The sequence below is a fragment of the Meles meles genome, chromosome X (assembly GCF_922984935.1).
Source record: "Meles meles chromosome X, mMelMel3.1 paternal haplotype, whole genome shotgun sequence".
Lineage (NCBI taxonomy): Eukaryota > Metazoa > Chordata > Mammalia > Carnivora > Mustelidae > Meles > Meles meles.
Genome location: NC_060087.1, coordinates 4,346,236 through 4,367,590, shown reverse-complemented (window position 1 = coordinate 4,367,590; position 21,355 = coordinate 4,346,236). Strand labels below are relative to the sequence as shown.

At 54.5% G+C, this 21,355-nt stretch overlaps 1 protein-coding gene across 4 annotated transcripts in view; it reads left to right on the top strand.

The window, feature by feature from the left end:
• Positions 1-21,355, top strand: part of LOC123935478 (pseudouridine 5'-phosphatase) — a 74,910-nt gene that overhangs the window by 8,806 nt on the left and 44,749 nt on the right. For 2 of the 4 annotated variants that reach the window (XM_045996304.1, XM_045996306.1), the window contains exon 2: positions 17,444-17,605. The exons of 1 other annotated variant lie outside the window; for it this stretch is intronic. In XM_045996304.1, the coding sequence (XP_045852260.1) occupies positions 17,444-17,605 (162 nt within the window). Of the gene's footprint in view, positions 1-14,367; positions 14,470-17,443; positions 17,606-21,355 lie in introns of those variants that run through there. One more of the 4 variants, XM_045996307.1, reaches the window with a different exon arrangement.

Here is a 21,355-nt window from a genome sequence, read left to right as displayed (position 1 = left end):
GCAGTGACGGTGACGTGGGCGGCGTCGTGCCTCGTCTCACAGGCGCACAGGGAGGCAACACTTCACCAATCTCGGGTCTTCTCTGGGGCACGTCCGTCCCCCCTCAGCGGCAGCGCTGGATTCCTGCTGCTCCCAAGGGTGACCCTGCAGGATCCCGGCACCCAGGAGCGTTTGGATGAAGACCGTACCCTCAGGCAGTTTTCCCCTGCGACGTTCCTACATCTCTTTGAGGAATGGGCCCATAAGCAGGTCCCTTATTTCTGCATCGGTGCAGAGAAAAATCATCGTCAGCTGTCCCCGTGGTATGCGTGGGGCCCCGTGCTGTGGGCTGCCGCTTTGGGCTGCCTGGGCGTGTGCTTCTCGCACAAGCACGGAAGTCATGCTGGCTCTGCCAGGTGCAGCCTTGCGAGCCGGTCCCTTCCCGAAGCTGCAGCCCTATCTCAGCAGCCGTCTTGTTAAACCCGTCGTGCTGACCTCGCCTGATCCCGCAGCCTGATAAAGACCTTTGAAGTCGCCCACTGGGGAGTTTGAACGAGACAGGTACCCAGTCATCTGAGGCCCGGCAGAGGGCTTCAGGCGGCTCAAGACAGATGGCGATTTCTGCCCTGGAGGGTTGCTTTGGGGTAGGGTTTTAGCTTCAGAACCAGTTCAAGGAGAGCATAGGACAGATTCACAAGAGCTCCCAGGGAGACAGACGTGGTCAGGGCGTTCATTCAGTATGTGGGTCCACAGGCTTTGTCGCTGGCCCCCCAGATGCTGGGTTCTGACACCAGGAATGGGTCCTCCCACACACTTCCGGGACACAGTCAGGACCGCCGTGGGCTCTGCGTTGGGGGAAGCAGACTTTCTCCATCCTGCCGCATTGTCGTTTGTTTGCTGAGCTGACCCAGTTTCCTGGGGAGGGAGGAGGAAGTGGGCCGGCTGCCCAGGGTGCCTCCCAAACAACATGCATCCTGCAGCAGGCCATCCAGCCGGGCCGAGGGAGTCGGGAGGACGAGGGAGGAAGTTGGGGAGTCTCTCAGGCCAGGGGCACAGGGTGCTGTGTGGCCAGGGGGGTTGGATGATATCCGTGACCAAGGCTTCCACTCAGGGAGACGGGCTCAGAGGCTTGACCCCAGCACTGTGGTACTTTCTGGGGCCTGCCATAACAGGGTACCACAGGCTGCTGGCTTTCGTGACCCTCTCCCAGCTCTTGAGGTCACAAGTCTGAAATCTAGGTGTGGCCAGGGCCATGCTCTGTCCCAGGGTTCCAGGGGAGGGTCCTTCCTGCCTCTCCCAGATTCTGGAGGCTCCGGGCATTCCTGGGTTTGTGGCCACCTCCCTCCCACGTGTGCCACGGTCTTTACATGGCTTCTCCTCTGCGTCTGAGCCTTCTCTTGCGTCTCTTACAAGGACCCCTGTCATTGGATTTGGGGCCCGCCCGACAGATAGAGGATGACGTTGTCTTGAGACTCTTGACCTGATCCCGTCTGCAAAGGTCCTTTTTCCGAATGAGGTTCTGTGCACAGATTGCGAGAGGGCAGGGCGCAGACACAGCTGTCTGAGACACACCACGCACTCCACTGCAAGGACACAGAGGGCCGGTATGGAAGGAGGGGGAGAGGGTCGATTCCGAGACTCTTTGGGTCATGCTGGGGTTTGCAGGAACCCAGGGAGACGGAGGTGGCCAGCATTCTCTTCTGCCTTGGCTGGATCGCAGTGGCTTGTTCTGAAGTACACACCAGGTACATAATACACAACACAAGTGAAGGGGTCTGCTCTGGGCACATGCGCACCCTGGGTTTCAGTCGCTTGGAAGTCTGGCAACTTTGACGTGGCCGTCACGCAGGGAAGCTGCCGTGGTTTCCCATCTGACACCGAGAAGACCCTTGAGGCTGACACCCTGCCAAGAACACCAAAACACGTGGCCCGCTGCCGAGGCCCGTCTGTGTATGGTGGCAGTCCCTGGACGGCAGTGCGAGTTGACATCGTCATGTCCCCCTTCCCGCACGCAGTGCAGACACTCCCAGACCTGCTTCGTGGGTCTGGGAAGGAGAGATCTGGAAATTCAGCTGTATGGACTCCCCCCGGCTTGTTCTGCTACGTGTCTTGATTGGCTTTCTTCAGTGTTGCATGGAAATAGAGAAAAAGACGTGGATTTGGGAGCGAGGAGGAAAGGGTGTGACCCGACAGAGAGGAGGCAGGTCAGGATCCTTCTCGGGCTTCCCATCCGTCCTGTGATTCCTCCTGAACCCTGAGTCAACGCCTGCCATTTTGGGTCCAGCCTCTGTGGACGTGGCAGCAGGTACATCCTCCCATGCCCTCCGGAAGGGTCTGCGTCCTTCAGCAAGGCAGGGCGTCGTACGTGCAGGTCAGGTTGCAGGCTGTTTTCGGGTAAAATACGTAAGTGATACCTCCAGAGAGGCAGGCTTTGTTGGCGAAGGCGCTTGCGTGCAGTTTTTGTTTCCCTGGGGACAGTTGGGCCGGTGGAATGCTTACCGTGCTCGGAAGGCACAGAAGGGCTCAGCCTGACTCCGGAGGCTGGCAAGCAGATCCGTGAGCAAAACCCTGGCTGCTAGACCGTGCCCCACGGAGGTTTGGATCGAGGTCAGTTCTGCGGACCCTTTGGGCCCGAGCACGTAGCACAGCGCCCAGACGTGGCGCGTTTATCGGCGGAGGAGGCCCGGGCATTACGTACCTGTTGGTGTGCACAGCTGCATTGTATGCGGCTATATGGGGTGTGGGGACGAGCCAGCTCTGATACGTGAGACCGCGTCCTTCACCCCACATTCTCAGCACAGCGCGGCCCGGATGAGCGCAGAAACGAGCGCAGGACCTGGGGTGTGGCTGGGTGCACCCCGTGATCTTCACGGGCTGTAAAGTGTTGTTCATGGCATGTTGGGCAGGACGGAACTGCATCCCGGCACCTGTCTCCTATGTCCTTGCCTTCTCTAATTATGTGCAAACCACCAGTTGCCAGAACCCCCGAAGGCCGAGGACTATCTCTCCTGCCTTCCCACGTAAGAGCCCTGTTTGCCGTGTCGTTGCACCTGGGAAACTCCTAGCCCACCTGCGTCGAAGCGCAATTAAACTTAATGCCCGGTTGCCAGTGACAGAAAAGACATGAAGGGGGTGAGCCTTCGGGGACATGTAATGTAACACACAGAATCTCGATTCTTCCCGGCGTAGTCCCCGTGGGCCTCGCGCTTTCGTCCGAGAGCCGTCTGGGTTTCGTCCACGCATCTCTTGTCTGCACCGACAGGAGCGTGTAAATGGGGGCCTTACAGAACTTGGCTGTGTGGTACTTGGCAGATGGGACCGCGTGTCCCCAGATAGAAGTGTTCTAAGTGTGAACTGAGTACCCAGATTCACACTGAGAAGACCCTGCTGGTACACGGGGGCTGTCGTATTTCCAAAGCTCCCTGCCCACCTCTGGCTGAATATGGGAAGGTCCCTTCTGGTGTCAGCTTGCAGGGCCTGGGGCATGGGTCTGCCTTGGGCCAGCGACTCTGTGCCCGCGATCCCGTCGGATGCCCGTCCTTTCTCAGTCTCTGCTCTTCTGTAGCCGTGGACGCACGCCATCCCAGGTCCCTAACTTCACCGAGGGACGGCGGGCCTCTGTATGGCTATTAACATTAGGGATTCAGAATGTACCTGTTGCTTGAACATTTAGTATCTGCTCGTGCTGTGTACAAACGTAGTGGACTCGAACTGTCACCGCAAAGAGGCCGTCACAGCGTTCGATCCTGTTTACAATTTCTTCTCTCAGCTTAAACACCTTTACGCTCGTTAAACCATACTTAGAAAGCCAGTAGCTTTTATTTCCTTGTTCGGTGCTTCTCTTGTCCGAATTAACAGGGGGAGCCTCTTTGAAGACCCAGTGATCACTTTGGCCTAATAAATGAAGTTTGTAAAAACGATGAGTGTGAAGTTGACTGTTCAGTCGCGTTCCGATAATGTCCCCTTAAACTGTGAGTGAGGATCAGTAAGCCGAGTGTGCCTTTCGACGTTTATTTACAGCTCTGTCGGCCCCACAGGCCAGGGGAGGTGGAAGACTGTGAGTCATAAAGCATTAACTAGCACCCCGGGATGTATTCGGCGGCCTTCCCGCTTCCAGCTGTCACTGAGTGCGGTGGGCATTGAACGACCTACCCATCCACTGGGGAAAACTGGTCCTCTACCCCATACTTTCCATTCCCATGCGGCGGATCAGGTTGTGCATTCTTTTTAGCGCCCGTGTAAATGTCTTTCCGCCTCAGTCCAATAGTCTCTGAACTCGGCGAGACTTCCGCATTTTCCTTATACTTCCCAAGTTTAAGCAGGTCGGAAGGAGGGCTGTGAAATGACCTCTGAGGGAGCGCTGGTATCTTTCACGGGCTTTGAGTTAGAGGAGCAGCTGACGAGGCCTGCGCTGACGTGCAGCAGAAAAGCAGCAGCAGCCAGGCTTCACTCTCTGTCCAAGGAGCCTGTGTGGGTTCACAGACAGGTGGCCACTTCCCAGCTGGAGATCAGGGTGCGAAGCTTGTCCCCTTTGGTCAGAAACGCTGGGACGTCAGTACTTTTTACCGGCCATGTAGTCCGCATGGAAGGAGGGACCCACACATCACTGCTCTTTGGATCTTGGCAGAAATCCCGAGCAGAGTTCAGTAGAATCTGAGATCTGTAAAGCGGTTTCTAGTGTGTGAGCATCTGCTTTTTAAAAGGATCTTGGTTCTTCATTCTTGATTATTCTGGTAGCCCCGTCCCCCGAAAAACAAGATCTACAAGGGTAATTTAAAGTGGTTGGTTGCCTTTGCTTTTGGCAGAAGGAAATCCCAAAAAGATGAAGATCTGTAATGCTGTGTTGTAGATGGACTTGGGGGATGGAATCCCAAAATGCACATGTTGAAACCCTCGCCCCCAGGACCTCCGAATGGGGCTGTGTTTGGGAGCAGGGTCTTTAAAGAGGTGATGAAGGTGGGATGAGGTTACTGGGATGGGCCCTGGCCGCATAGGACTGCTGTCCTTGTAAAAAGAGGAGAGGACGACCCAGACAGGCACAGAGGGACGGACCTGTGAGGACACAGGGAGGATGTGGCATCTCCTCGGCTTCAAGAGGAGCCATCTCGGCCCAGCCTGTGTCTGTGACTCCCATCCTGCAGGACAGGGAGGGATGCGCGTGTACTGTTGAAGCTGCCCAGTCTGTGTGCCTTTGTGCTGGCAGGTCTAGCCGTCCGCCCGGGAACGTAGACTGGGTGATACCGTGAGCGGATCAAGCAGCCTGGACCGCGCTTTTGGAGACTTGGTGGGCAGACTGTGCCAGGGCCGTGGACGGCACGTGCTCAGGGCTGCTTGGCGAGGCCGGTGCCCACGGCAGTACTTGGACATTCATCCCGTTTTCCTTTGTCATCTTTCCATAATGGAGTTTTCCGACCTTCCCCCGCCTCCACCCACAGGTGAGAAGAAGGGACAGGAAGCACACCTGAGCAGCCAAAGGAGTGTGCCTGTGGCGGGCGGCCCTTGTGTCTTTAGAGGAGGAGCTGTTTAGCCCTGATTTCATCTCAGCACGATCGCTCGATACCCCAGTGCTGTGGATCACCCTCCGTGAAGACGGTTTCTGCCGTTGGCTCCGTAGGGATGCTCACTCTGGTGTCCTTGTCCAGCGCGCCTCTGAAGGGGACGCCGTCGTACAATAGTCACGGCAGAAACCGGAGTAGCAGGAGAGACCACCGAGAACTAGATAATGGAAGCGGTTCCTGGGGTTGGGGGAGGAACGTCTTCACACTGTGCAGGTTGTGCAGGGCAGCTGCTGCTTGTCATTTATTCAAAACCCATAAGAATATGTACATTCACTACGGATTCACCATGAAGCCATAAGCCTGGGGCATTGGGAAGCTCATTCTTCACAGTGTTGATCCATCTCGAGTATGAGAAAGACACATCCATCTGGAATGCCACGGTCGTACATTTGTCTCTTAAAATTCAAGAAGAACTTAAATTATTGACCCTCGCTAAATGGAAGTGTCATGATGCGTCAGTGGGAGATGGGAAAAAGGAACCCGGTGATGGATAAGGTTTATACATGTGTGATGATGATGTAGGGGTAAGACAGCCCGAGGCCACGGTGCTCTTGAACAGCAGGTGGGAAGCCTCGGGGAAGCTGAAACTGTCTTAGGGACCGTTGACCTTCGGTTGGGAAAGCCCGTGCGAATGAAATTTAAGAAAGGTTTGTTGGCAGGCCGTGTTTTTGACGTGCTCAAGAGTCATTGCACAGGGGCGCCTGGGGGCCTCAGTCAGTTGAGCATCTCCAACTCTTGATTTCGGCTCCGGTCAGGAGCTCACGGTGGTGAGGTCGAGCCCACGTCAAGCTCCGCGCTTAACCGGCAGTTGGAATCTGCTTGAAATAGCTCTCCCCCTCCTTCTGCCCCTCTCCCTGCTCATGTGCTCTCTTTCTCTCTCAAATAAATAAATCTTAAAAAAAAAAAAAGGCCACTGTACAGAAGTCCAGTTAGAAGAAAACCAAAAATAGATGGCGGGGAAAGTTTCTTACAGTGTTGGTTTCCTGTTGCAGGAGTAACCCCTTATCACAAACCACGCGGCTTAACACAGTGTAAACGTATTAGGGCAGCGCGGTCTCGGAGGTTGGGAATCCCGAGTAGGTCTCCCCGGGCTGACATGAAGGTGTCCACAAGGTCACATTCCTTTCTGGAGGTCAAGGGGAGGATCGGTTCCCTTGCTTTGTCCACTCACTCAGACGCTGCCCGTTCTTGGCTTTGCAGCCCCTTCCTCTTCTGCAGGTCATCCGCTCGCTGTGTCTCTGACCGTTCTTCATTAGCGTCGGCGTTTGTGGCCAGTCACTTCCCTCCACACGCTGCTTTCCTCTCCCCATAGGTTTACGGTGTTGTGTGTTCATTTCCGCTCATCCCGCAGCATCTCCGACATTCCTGACCCTTCAGGACACACGTGTCGTTTACTTTCCACATATTTATGAATTCCCCCATTTTGTACCCATTATTGACTTCTAACTTCCTTCCATTGTTGATTAGGGAACTACGTGGTATGATCTCAAGCCTTTGTAGGTTTATGGGGCCTTGGCCTCACGTACCGCCTTTTCCTACTCCTACGTCAAGGTGCGTTTTCCTGGAGAAGGTGTGTGACGTTAGTGTTGCATGGAGCGTCCCATGGACGTCTACCAAGTGCAGCTGGTTGGTGGTGTTTAAATAGTTACTGTATCAAGTCTGCTCGCTACATTTAATCCTGCCAAGTGCAGCTGGTTGGTGGTGTTTAAGTAGTTACTGTATCAAATCTGCTCTCCTATCTGTTTGCTACATTTTATCGAGTCCTATCCCATATCAGAAGCGTGAGATCCAAATCTCCAACTACATTGTTGAATGATCATTTTCTCCAGTTTTTTGGTCAGTTTCTGTTTTGTGTCATTGGGGCTGTGTTGCTGAGTTCATGCATGTTTGTAATTGCTGCGTCTTTGGAATGCAGAATGACGGCTCTGTAGAAGGTTTCTGTTACATTCCTTTGTGTTGTTTCTAGCAAAGATACTTGTCTTGGGTCTGTCTTGTGCCGCTGCTCTTCTGGTTGCTGTTTACATTGGATTTCTTCTCCATCCTAAAAACCTTCTGCACCTTTCAATCAAAAGTGTATCTTACAGACGCCCTGTAAGTTGGCTCACGTTGTTTTTCTTTCTTAAAGTCCGTTCTGGCAGTCTTTGCCTTTTATTAGGGATTTTAGCCGTTTACATAAAATGCCATTCTTCATAAAATGCGATTTTGGTATGGCATGTTGTTTTCTCTGTGCCTTATTTTGTTGTTTTTCCTTTATTTCTCAGTGACTGCCTCCTTGCACGCTAACGAGACATCTTCTAGTGTACCATTTCGATTCTCGTGCTGTTTCTTTTATTATGTGTATGTTAGGTTATTGTGTAGTTCTTTTTTTTTCCCTTTAGTTATTTTCTTCATGGTTGCTCTGAAGATTACCGTTAGCGGCTTAAACATGTGATCATTTGGTTTGCATTAATGCCAACATAATTTAAAAAGTGTACAAAAGCCTTGCCATCATACGGCTTCGGTGCACCCCATCCTTTGTGCTATTAGTGTTACTGGTGTTTCATCTTTCTACCTTGTGTGCTCCTAGAGATTTATAATTGCCGCTTAATGTCTTTTGCGTCAGATGAGAAAAAAAGATTGACAAACAAGCACACATTTATCTTGTTTTTGTTTTTGTCCCCCTGTGGGCATAATCACCCCCCTCCTTCCCCATTCACGAACCACTGCTCTGAGGTATAAAAATACTGTTCCAGCATCCGTACGGAACATAATTTACAAAGCCCACCAGAGGGATTTTTGAGCTGGTCATTGGATAATGAACCGAGAAGCAGACACTCACATATAAAAAGTATTTTGTGTTTCAGTCTTTCCACACTGTGCGTGAGGATGTTTTCCAAAACAAAACGTAGATACGGATGGTTCTCGGGCTCCATGCCACCCTCCTGTGAGAAGTTCTCCCGGGGTGCGCCACTGTCTTCCGATCCTACAGCGGTGCTGATGGACACATGTGTGCGTAGTTGCCACAAGGGTCTAACAGCACAGTTGGTCCGATCTGGGGAGAAGCCTCGTAGGAGACAGTGGCTGAGTGTCAGGGACATTGCACACTGTGCGGAGCCTGTCTTCTGTGACACGTCCTCCGTCTGCGTTCGTTTGCCAGGCGGGATCCGAGGGCCATCGTGCGGTGTGGGCAGCCTTTCCAAGTCATCTGGGCGAGACCAGAGCGACGGCCCTGGGTCCCGCTCCCTGACTCCCTGTGGTGGTGCTCAGATGGCTGCTGGCTCCCGGCGGGAGCTGCAGCCTCTGAGTCCCCTGGCGGACCCCCCTTCAGAAGCAGAGGCACTTCCCACAGGACAGCGGCAGCCTCCTTCCAGGGAGCAGGAGAGCAAGCTGTCCTGTCTGCGGGTCTGCCTTGAAAACTCCATGTGAGAAAGGCAGGAGATGGGGCGGCCCTCAGTACCTGGCCCTACAAGGAAAGTCACGTGGAAACCCTTTGTTTCCACATGCGGTCGGCTAAAAGTACGCTTTCCAACAGGAGAGAACGGTTTGCCCCCGAACAGAGCGAATGTCGATGGTACTCACCTCCTTCTGGGCTCTTTCCTTCATCACGGGTATCAGCTGGTTGTAAACATGCTTTATACGACTGACGGTTTGCTCTCCTGTCACTTACCCTGAAGATGGTGTAGCTCCCTTGAGTGTACGACTCCATGCCCAGGCTCTTTGCCCCGGGGTACGGTCCCCTGGCTGTGGAGGAGAACTGTGACACGGCACACCAGAGAGAACGGCCTCTCTGTGGGACAGGCCCCACGGTTCTGGAGCGGCCTACAGCCCACACAGTCCCCAGCCCCTGCCACACACCCATCTCCCCTCTGGGTCCTTCCCATCTGGGAAGCCTCACCTTCCCATGCACGGAGCACATGGCTGCCCCAGGAGCCACGGGGCCTCGCTCTTCTCTGCAGTCATCCCAACCAGCCCGCCTTCCCCGTCATTAAAGGCGGAAGAGGAGCCCAACTGCCTTTGGCCGCGATGGTGTGGGAGTGGATAGACTCTGCGAGCTCCGGGTCTGTGCTCCCGTCCGGTGGTCTGTGCCTCACGCCTGGGGAGCTGTGGGACTCAGGACCAGAGCTCGGGACACACGGGAGGTGGCCTTCTAAAGACGCGACCCGGCAAGGGTCCCCTCTAAGGATGCTCCTCTCCACGCGCTTCACTTGGGCTTTCACATTTGGCACCCTCTTTAATTTTTATGTGCCTCCTCTCGGAGCCCGTTAGGGAAAGCGCCTTGGCTTTATTTCCAGCCTCACCTCACGGAAACAACTGTGCGTGGAGCACGTGCTCTGTTCCGCAGTTTCTCGCAAGGTGTTCCGTCTTCCGACAAAGTTAGGGGACAGGGAGCCTCCCCCCTCCTGCAGCGTTGGGGAAAACTGAGTTCTCCGCGGGATTTTCCTCAGGCAAGGTGACGCTGCTAGGAAGTGGCAAAGCCGGCATGTGAACTCGGGTCTCTGGGGTCCTCTGGTCACTCCTCTTCCTCCCCGGGCTGAGCTGCCCGCAGCTTCCGCGGCGTGTGCCCCTGCGACACCCCTGCCGAGAAAGACGGAGGACGGCGGGTCGGTGATGACATGGGCCCCTACCCCATACCGCTGTCCTCCCCGCCCGTGCGTCACGGCAGGATGTGCTCATGTCCCTGGGCACGCGTGCCCTCGTCTCCAGATGCCAGAGCGGTGTTGACATAACCTGCGTGGGGGCAGCCGCCGTCCGGAACCAGCGTTGCTCGTTTCCGCCTCGACAGGTGGCCGGCACCTGACACGCCCAACGCCCACCTCACGGATTGCCCAACACAGAAAGATGTGTTCTTGGTGGCTTTCCGACTCTGACACTGGGTATTCTGTTTCCCAAGTGAGTCCACGAGGGAGGAGGTACGGCTCTTCCTCTGAGCTTCTCAGTCACGGGTGCCGTCCATTCCTGCTCAGCGCTGCTGCGGGCATTTCTGCCACCGGCCATAGGGGCTGAGGTCCCCGCACAGACTCCGATGTGAGCATGACATGCGGCAGATGAAGGGGAACAGGCTCCCTGTAGGAGAAGCAGAGATTGGTGTCCCTGTAGGACTCTGAAAGCTCATGGAACCCTCCGTGCCCCCGTCTGGGGAGCGCTGCTCCAGGCTTAAGAGCAATCTTGGGGGAGAACTCACCCGTGGGTGACTGCTTACTCGCTGCCAGAGTCTGGCGACACTGTCCCTTCATTCCCTCAGCTGAATAACTGGATTCAGGGGCACCGCAGCAAAATATCGCTGCGCCCAACTTCTACATTAGTCTTTCCAACAACAGAGAACGAAACAGGGCAAACGTGAGACCTGGAACCTGAGTTTGCACACAGAAGACGTGTGGGGTCAAGGAGACGAACCTGGTGCCAACAAATAATGTGAATCCAACAGCCCATTCGGCTGGCACACGGAGGACGTGCGGGCTTAAGGAGACAAACCTTTCCAGCCCATGGGAGAATCCGGGTGCCGGCAATTAACGTGAATCCTAGAGCCCATTGGGTTTGCCCACGGAGGACGTGTGGGGTTAAGCACACGGACCTTTCCAGCCCATGGGAGAATCCAGATGCTTACAGACATCCGCTGTTGTGGGAGAGCAGGTGTGTGGAGCCCGGGAAGCACAGTGAGGAAGGCAGGGAGGTACGTGACCCTTCCTGTGCCTCCTGTACGGTCGGTGTGCCGTGTCGGCATCAGGCTGCCTGTCTGAGAGCTGGCTGCGGCGTGCTCCTAGGGCATGTCACAGGCCACGGTCACACATTCCAGCACCACTCAGTCGGGGAAGTGCCATCCGTTACCGCCCCTCTTGTGCCGATGCTTCTGTGTCGCGTCACGGCGTGAACTCTGATGACGCGTAGCCCTGCGGCGCTCAGACTTGCGCAGGCGTCAGAGGGCTTGTTAGGGCCCCCAGGGCCCCGGGCTCTCTGACTCGGTGGGTCTGGTAGATCCCAGAGTCTGCCTTTCCCCTCGAGCTCCCAGGGGAAGCAGATGCTGCCGGGTCGCCCAGAGAAGCCCAGCGGGACGCCCCTGCCCGGAGCTGAGGCTGCGTCCCGAGGCCGCGTGTTGACCGCGGACGGGGTGGGCCTGCCAGCGCACTTCCGGGCCAGACAGCCCACCCAGCCGGGCAACGTCGCTGAAACTCAGTCTCCGGGTCTCGTTTTTACAGATTGGTCCGTCCGTTCATGCGTCTCATTTTCTTGATTCCCAAGTGGCCTCAGCATGTGGGGATCCGTGACGTCTCATTAAGCATCGGAACACAGTCTGCCCCTGGTGACGTGAGTCTGAGCTGAGTTTGGGAGGTTTTTAACCGGAAAAACGCTTCATTATCACCACCCAATCCCACAGTGATTTCCCTGAATATCCCCCCATTTCAGAAGATGCTTGTCTCTGACGGGGCAGTTCTCCAAGCCCGGGACATGCTGTCCTGGAGGGAAGTGCCGCCCTGTCTGCTCTTTGCCCCTCTGTCTCCAGCCTCCCCTTCTCCCCGCCGTTGGCTGCGTCCACAGCCGGCCGATGCCAACACCTCACGTTCCCCAGCACATGATGGCCTCCCTGGGGCAGGAGGGGGAGCAGAGCGGCACGCTAGGCGCGCGGAAGCAGAAGGCACTGAAGGAGGGTGGCCCGCATGCCCGGAATGGATCATCTTACTTGTCTGTTGCTTACCCATTTTAAGAAAAGGGGATGGGGTCATCCATCCAGTGGCTTCCATGAGACGTACTCTGTGTGATCATGGGCGTAGGTGGAAGGCTGCTTGGCTGCACCCCGTGGCTTGCCGGGGACACCTGACCTGACAGGGGTCCGGGGACACCTGACCTGACAGGGGTCCCGGGACACCTGGGATTTCCCTACGGAAAGCTCATCTTACCCTTCAATCCCGGCAACACTGCTAAGTCTTTTGTCCTTGGGAACAAATGTCATGGTTTCTAACAGACAGGTGTCTTTTCTGGTGGACTGAGGACCATGTTCATGGAAGTTGTTCTTTGTCCCCACGTTCTCGTCCTGATTGTCGTGGGCTGACCGCAGGGACAGTATTCGTCAGCAGCAGGACCACACCGTGCCTCACTTACCCATTTTGACCTTGTACTGTAAATGGTGATGATACCCAATTGGTAAATTTGGAAAAACTCAAATAGGCAAAGTACAGACAATATTCCTTGATTTTCTTGACTCTTTGGACTATGAAGCTTATTTTCATCGGTATAGACCAAGTCAGAAATTTAGTTAGAATTTGTAGTTTTAAGTATAACTCCACAGAATTTTGCTCTCAATGTCTGTTGTACTTGAGGGAGATCTTAATTCATCCGTCCTGTCCTGTGATGGCCATACCCTGATGGCTGCTCTGAAACCCATGGGAAGGGCAGGGTTGACATGTTGGGTGGTTTTTGCTTTCGGTTGTCTTCAGTCCTGGAGGGCTCAGTTTCATGTAAAACTGCCCCTGTTTGGAGGACAGAACCAGACAGTTTGGATGCAGTCAGCAAATGTCTTCTTGCGACACACAGAAATGACCTTTTATGAAGGAAAGTCAAGTCCCAGGAAACTGGAATTGGGCTCGCCTTCCAGGGTAGGTTAACGTGCACAGTGAGATCGTTTTAGCGTGATTCCACTTGCACACTCGAGGCAAGAACGTTCCCACAACTCCTGAGGCTCCATGCCCCTCCGCAGCCCGTCCGTGTCTTCATCCCATGCCAACGTAGCTGCTGGTCTGCTTCTCCCACTGTGGATGGTTTGGCTCTTCTGAGAACTTCCCTGACGTCTTTCCTTGCCCGTAATTGACTTAAACTCATATGTGTTACTGCGTGTTGTGATAGGTTGTGTTTTCCCTTTTACTGCTGCTGCTTGTTCGGTCGGTGTTGCAGAGGCTGTGGGGCCGTTTACCCCCCCTGGTTCCTCTGCTGGGTCGTGTATTAGCTTCTTATCAGAGCTATCACAAATGATCACAGACGGCTTCGTGGCTCGTGGCTTGACACAGCAGATTTATTATGGTGCCATTCTGGAGGCCAGAAGGACGTCAGCTTGCTGGGTTACAGTGTAGATGCTGACAGAGCTGTGTTCCTTCTGGACGGGCTGCAGGACACTGTTTTCTTGCCTTTCCGGCTTCAAGAGGTCGCCCGCATTCCTTGCGTTGTGGTCCTCCCTCCCCCTCCCAGCCCCTGTGTTTGTGCGCGGACCTCCTCTGACTCTGACCCACCTGCTTTCGTCTGTAAAGACCCTTGATGATGACGTTGTACCGGCTGCATAATCGAGGACCATCCCCCACCTCCAGACACTTAACCTGATCACGTGCGACTTCCTTTTCGCCTTGTGAGGTACGACAGTCCGAGGTTCTGGGGATTAGGTTGTAGACGTTGTGGGGGGAGCTGTTTTTCTGTCAATGGCAGGTTGTTTTTGTCTCATCCTTGAGTGGTAACATTAGGTTCTTAATATATTCTAGATGCAAGATCCGTGCGTGAAAGTGTGTGTGTGTGTGTGTGTGTGTGTGTGTGTGTGTGTGTGTGTTGTAAAGATTTTTATTCTACCTGTGGCTTGCCTTTTGTTTTCTTACTGGTGTCTTTTAATTTTGATGAAAGCCCCTTTATACGTGTGTTCTCCTACGACCCCTCCTTTTTGTGGTCTGTGTATGAATGTTTATATAACCCAAGATTCCCAAGATGCCGTGTTTTCTTCTACAAAATTTTTTTAAAGATTTTATTTATTCATTTGGCAGACAGATCACAAGTAGGCAGAGAGGCAGGCGGGGGGGGGGGGGGATGCAGGCTTCCTGCCGAGCAGAGAGCCCGATGCGGTGCTGGATCCCAGGACCCCGGGATCATGACCTGAGCCAAAGGCAGGGGCTTAACCTACGGAGCCACCCAGGTGCCCCTCTTCTACAAGTTTTGGAGTTTTGGTTTTATATTTACATCTGTGATCCTAAGAACCATTACACAGGTATGTTTCTGTACATGTATGTGTGATTCAGCAACATTTTTGCGACCAGCTCATGTTTTAGATGACTTGCAAGGGCGCCTGGGTGCTCAGTGGGTTAAGGGTCCAATTCTTGGTTTTGGCTCAGGTCGTGGTCTCGGGTCATGAAATTGAGCCCCACGTCGGGCTCCATGTCCAGTGGAAAGTCCCGTTCTCTCTCTTTGCCTCTCTGTTCACAGTTTCTCCAAAATAAATTAATCTTTTTCTTTTCTAATGAGTTTTAGAAATTGAGTACGGATTACCAGAAAAAAAAACAAAGTCCTTAGACCAATACCGATACCTACTAAGTGGAGTAATTGATCATGCCAGTGAGTCACGCCATACGCCGACCGCAGGTTTTACTTTACGAAGGATGACTCACCTTGTTATTATTATTACTGCTCCTTATTGCAAGCCATCGCCTTTATTATTACTCCTTTACAGTTCAAAACTGAGAGCACCGTGGGAGGCGATGCATCAAATACTTAAATACTTTGCTGTAAGCCTGCTAGAGCGAGCAGGCTTCCCGTTTGAAGCAAATAATACTGTGACTCATCATTTCCTGCTTGTTAATTGTGCATTTCCGTCGTTTACATCCCCACACACAAGGAAGCAGTACCTTTTACGGGCAGGCTCCTTGGAAAGGTTTCGTAGCTAGCACAGAGTCAGTGTGTGCGTCTCTCTCCCGTGTGTATGAAGCTCACGGAGAGTCGGTGGCCGTGGCAGAAAGCCCCTGAGTGCCCCCGCAGGAACGAGCGTGCTGTGTTCGCTGGGGAACCCATGAGGGTCCTTCCCTTCCTTGCACGCGCTCACCGTCTTATTTCTCCCGTACTGCGAGGAAGTGCGTGTCCCAACCCACCCTCCCTCCGTGCCTGACTCCTGCGTGCACGTCCAACGGGACCTTTCTGGGCCACCAGCACGCACGCTGGGGTTAGCCGACGGTGGCGACGTTTCAGTAGGTCTTGAGAAATACTCGCATTGATGTATCGACATTTTATCAGTCATTCTTTCTGCAGTTTGTCACACCTTTGTAGGTTTGCTCCTGCGTTTGCTCCTTTGTTTACTTTTCCATACAAACATGAGGGAGCCGTTTGGTTCCGACATCGCATATTTATGTCACTGGCAGCAACACCCATTTCAGCCTCAATTATCAGGTCTTTCTCAGGGCCTGTCACACAATAGGTGGCCAATAAATATCCGAATGGATCGTCTTTCAGGCATGTGCCGTGGCTGTGTCCCCAGGATTGGTGGCTGGTTGTTAAGCTTGTTCATACAGGCTTCTGCTTTGTGGTGCGTGTCCTATTTACTTCCGTGACACATGGGGTTACCGATTTCTAAATATTTCTTCCAGAGGGACCTCGGTGCTCTGTTCTGAAACTTGGTCTGAAGTTTGACTTCTGGGGGAAAATCAACTTTACATTGCACTAGGTTCTAGTTTATACCATCATAGGTTTTCTCTCCTTTTTTCAGTATCCTAACCGTAAAAAATACGTGTTTAGCACGGGAGAGCCGTGAGGTTTTTGGATCCCTAATAAGTAAGCGAAATGAGCAGACAGTACGATTAAATATCCAGGTAGCTTAATTGTTTGTGGTGGCTCATAGCGCCTGCTGCTTTTTACTGGAAGGAGATCTGGGTGAAGATCGGCTGGAGTCCTGTACGAACAGGGTTTCTGCTCATGGCTTTCCAACTGCGCCAGATTCCTGGAAAGCTTTCTGGTGGTTGGTTGTTGGCTGGGCGGAGGGGGGTGGGGTGGGGACCTGCTTTCCCCGTAACATATTATCTCTGGCTTCCGTTTGGACGCAGCTTCACTCCGCTAAGGCTCTGAAGCGTTTCTGCCAAACCACCCTTCTTAGCACAGAATCCTTGTGATCCTTCGCAGGACGAGGGAAAATCAACAGACGGGGTTCGCCGGCGGGCCTGGGGCACACGCAGAGGGTCAGACGCAAACGTGGCTGTGTCCGTGCCCACAGCGGTGCACCCACTCTTTAAACCCCGGCCATGACGCCCGGCTGTGGCGGGGCCTCCTCCTACACAGCTCCTCATCCCCACGCAGGGGCTTTTTGGTGCGCAGGTGGCACGGGGGCTCTTCCCTCCTGAGCGGCGGAGAGCACAGCAGGGCTCAGAGCATGCAGGCAAACGGGTTCCTGGGTGGAGACGGAGGCGTATTGGGGCAAGGGGGTGAATGACGCCAGGTGCCAAGTGGGATCCCACCGCCTGCTTGGGGATATGATGCGGGTTTGCTCATGGACCGCTGGGGGCCCAGGCAGACGTGGGAACCAGCTGGGAGCATCCGCAGAGGGCCTGTGGTCCCTGATTTTCGACGGGCTCAGGGATGGTTTCCTGTGATGGATCCTGAACGTCTGGGGCAACTGCACACTCTGTGCCCCTTCACGGCTCCGCAGGTGGCGTCCGTGGTCAGATGGAGACCCCTGCCCTCGGGGGTTGTATGCTGGTGCGTCCCCATCTCGGGTCATGGTCCAGAAGCAGGGGACAGCAGCCTTTGGGAAGCTGAGCGACAGTGCATCATCAGGCCGCTCTCGGCTCCCCACGCACAAGAGCCTCCTTGTGCGCACTGTGCCTGGGACACCGGAGACCGGCACAGCTGTGACCTTCAGCCCCAAGCCCATCCCTAGGCCAGAGCGTATCCTCTGCAGCAGGCTCGGCTCGTCACCTGCTCAGTCCTCTGTGCTACCGGCTGTCCGTGCAGGAACACCCCCCGCCCCCCGGTGTGCTCCCCAGAGTGTCCCACAGCAGGCCCTGCTTCGAGAGACACCCTTCCCGCTCCCCCAGTCCGACCCTATAGCCACCGTCAGGTCCCCACAGCCTTCCATCCACCGAGCTCCTTCCGCCAGGCCCGGAATCAGAGCCCCTGCACGAGGGCCCCTCGCGGACTTCCACACTTCCTCTAGTAATTTAGGACTGGACACTCAGGCCGTGCCTCATTTCTTCCCTTGCTAGGCCCCCACCGGAACGTTTTCACGCTCCCCCTGCCCTTCCCAGCTGTGCTGTGCGGCCTTCCTACCACTCCCGGGCTGACCGCGGCTCCTAGCAGACGTGCTCCTCCCGTCCGGATGCGGACATGGCTTGCCTTGGCCTTGGCGTGTCACAGCGGCCAGACAGGTCAGTCGACAGAGGGAGGCCAGCCTGCGCCCGCGGGAGGCCCAGGGAGCCAGGAGGATCTGGGCTGCCGGCTGTGTGCTGGAAGCAGCAGGAGGAGCGCTTGCTCCTGTTGCCTGCAGTAACCTGACAAAACAGCTTTTGCCTTGAGGGTGCTAGGGATTGCAAGCTTGGCTGCCTTAAGAAGTGAAGAACAGCCCCAGGCCATGGAGATATCAGACGGAGAGCATTCAGAGGCCTGCTGCGGTCTCCCGTGAGTCACCGGCCTTCCAGGCCCATGACCTTCAGAGCTCCGGTGTTCACAGAGCTGGGTGACTGGCCCTGCAGTCCAGTTTTGGAAAAGGACTCCCCGTTGGCGATGATGTCCCTCCTGCAGCTGGAGTGCGTTGGCGGGGGGGAATCAAATCCCGCCCTAGACTGTGCAGATGGCGCATGTGAGAACTTGAGTCGCTGTCCTCACATCAGGGCTGCCAGGGCAGCTCTGACTTTGGGTTCGCTGCTCCCAGGGCCGCAGGTTGTCCTCCTGATTTCCCAGTAAGAGAAAAAGGAGCCGTTGAGCTCATTCTTTCGATATGGCATGTCCCAGGAAGCCGTCTGTCCTTTATTCTTTAAAGGAAAGCGTGGGGAGTTCCGTGTTGCTCTAAAGGAGGCACGCCCTTGCTGTGGGTAACCCTGCTGTGCAGAACAGAACCCTGGCCCAGGGGCACCCGCTTCACTGCACGCATAACCGACAACTCCAGGAATGGAAGTCGTTTGCTGGCGTTAGCTTCAGAAAGAATGGGGCACATTCAGCGTTTCTTTAAAGAATGTATCTTCCACAAAAAATGTATTAACATAAATATCCTTTGGAGGCAAAAGAAGGAAAGAGATGTCAACATGGGGAGGAATGTCATAGGTGTTTTTTCCCCCTTACTGTCTACTCAAATCTGTATGTCATCATTGAAAATGAGCTCTTCTTAGCGTTGATACCTTTTTAAAATCACTGACTTTACAAAGCTCGGGACTTCAGCAAACACGTCCTGTTTGCTAACTGGTTTTCAGCTTTAGCACACACCCATGGCCCCGGGGCGCTCGATAAAAGGCACAGGGCAGGGCCCCACCCCAGATTCCGAGTCTGCAGATCTGCGGAAGGAGCCGGAATGTGCATTCCTGAGGCAGCTTCCGGGGGACTCACTTTGGGGATCAGTGCGGAGAATCAGAAACCAGTGGTCCAGGATCTTCGGGGAGCTGATTCCGTTCCCCGAGGATACGGAACCCCTGGTCAGTAAATACACGTCAGTTCAGGGATGCCTGTGGGGCTCCGTCTGATAGGTGCCTGCCTCTGGCTCAGGTCGTGATCTCTGCAGTGCTGGGACCCTTGCTCAGCGGGGAGCCGGCGTCTCCCTCTTCTTCTGAGCTTCTCCTGCTCTCTGTCTGAGAAATAAATAAAATCTTTTAAAAAAGAAAAAAAGAACTATGTGTTCAGCAGTTACCAGTCACCTACTACGTGCTCTCGAAGCAGCTTAGAAAAATGACCCCCCCACGTTTACCAAACGGCAGTCTGGGCTGGGAGCTGTTTCACATTAAAATAGGCAGTGTTCACCCCCTTGGAGAACCCTGCTGCACCTGTGAGTGAGACAGTGCCGTCATCCAGCCCCGTCTTCTCCTCTGTCCCATTGCGACCATTCGATTTTCACTCAACGTGGGCTCTCCCGTGTGAAAACGTCTCTTCCGCAACCTAACCTGTCTGTCCCACCAAACACTGGCGTTTGGTCCCCCATTGTCTTTGGAAATAACAAAAGCACGACTCTTTTGGAGATAATATCATTCCAGACAGAAGCATTCCATTGCTTTGTCGTGCTTTGAAGGAGCCGGTTCTGTTTAGATTTCCCCGTTATCGGCTTTAAATTGTGTTATAGCGCATTTTCTGTGTGATGCATGGACTCTCAGTGAGCCAGGGTCTGGGGCGGGGCCCAGGCGCAAAGCCATAGCTATTCCTATGGAGAACGGCGTCAGGAATCACACTCAGCGAACGGGCAGCCCTCCTCCAGCCAGCCCAGATCTGATTGTGCTGCTAAATGAAGACGCGTCTGTTTGCAGGAGCTGATGGGTTGAGGAACCGGAAATGAGAGATCCCGGTCCTGTACCAGGCCGGGCCGTTAGTTACCAGGCGTTCACGAAGCTAGTTCCATGTGCCCAAAAAAGTGCTATGCCTTTGTGAAAACATTGCCAAGACTTAGCAGGTTGGTGTTTCATTTTTTGAAGGAAACGGTCTCAGGAGGGCCGGTGACTTGTCAGACCAGGTGTTTGCCCTTTCCGGAGCACTGCGGTGCGGCGAGAAAGCAGGTCCTGTGGTCTCCGAACTCTCTTCTGCACCTCAGGTACAAGGCGGGCGTCCCCACAGCAAGGGTTCCCCATCATCGTGGGCCAGACGCTGTGCTCAGAGCTCGGCCTAAGTCTAGGCTACATCGCGGCCACGGCCACTCAGAAGGTGTGTTGTGGCCGCATTACTGTCCCTGTCCCCATTCTGCAGACCCGTAACCCAGGGCCCAGCTGGGGGGCTGAGCACCTGCTGGCAGATTTCAGCGACTTCTCAGCTGCAGGGCAGGGTCACGCATCCAGGCAGCCGGCGTCAGAGTGTCTGGTCACACCCAGCCCTACAGACTGAGAGCGGTTCGGCACCCTGGCTCCCCGAGCAGAAACTCCAAGTTATGAAGCTTCAAAACATTACCAGACTGTCAGCTAAACAGTGGTCGAGCTGGGAATTTACTGTTCAGCTTTCCAATTGCTGATGTCCACATTTTTTCCCCAGACCTCATTTCATTCAGGTCTGCTCTGGGAGCAAAATGCAGATGAGCAGAGAAATCGGATCTTTTCTCTCCTTTTCTTGAGATAGAGGGCACAAGCAGGGGGAGCAGCAGGCAGAAGGAGATAGAGAAGCAGGCTTCCCGCTAGGCAGCAGCCCGATGTGGGGCTTGAAATCATGACTTGAGCCAAAGGCAGACGCTGAGCCAACGGAGCCATCCAGGCGCCTCGAGAAATCAGGTCTTGTGACACGCGCTTGTCAGCGACACGTGGATTGAGGAGTCTGGCTGTGAAACCGTGTGACTGCTTGTTTTTAACCTGGAATGACGCATCTGCTTGTATGGTCCAGCTTCCTGCAAGGGAAACGTGGGGAAACACCCTCCCCCCCCTTCTGTACTTATCTGGTAAGACGCAGACAGGCTCTGGGAGCCAGGGATGGTGCTGCGAGCATGTCGGTAGGTTCGTGATGAGAAGAAGATGGTACCTTTCTAGAAGCTCCACCTCAGAGACCATAGTGCAGGCCGTCAAGGTCACCATGCACAGGCAGCCTTTGTCCAGGTACTGGACAGGGTTGCCCTTTGGCATTGGTTCAGTGACTTTAAACCTCACTGTCCCGTTTCCCCACCTGGGAGGGCAGCGTGCCACCCATGATGACACCTGGCTTGCGGCCACCCTGCCCGGCTTGCCGGGTCCTGTGTCCCGTTGGGTCCCCTCCTGTGCCCGCTTACGTCATCAGTGTACCCGCGGCGGCTCTGCGATGGTGCGTGGTCTCCCTCTTCCCGCCCAGAGGGAGACTGGGCTTTGCAAGGAACCTTCTTCCAACACACTTAAGGACGGCGGCAGTTTCGTCTCGGTAACATGGTACCATGATGTGCTGCTGAAAAATAACGTGGATCCGAGTTGCAAAGCTTGCGATGCGTTCCCTCGCTTCTGAACGTGGGGACCCCATGCTCCTGATGAAAAGATAGG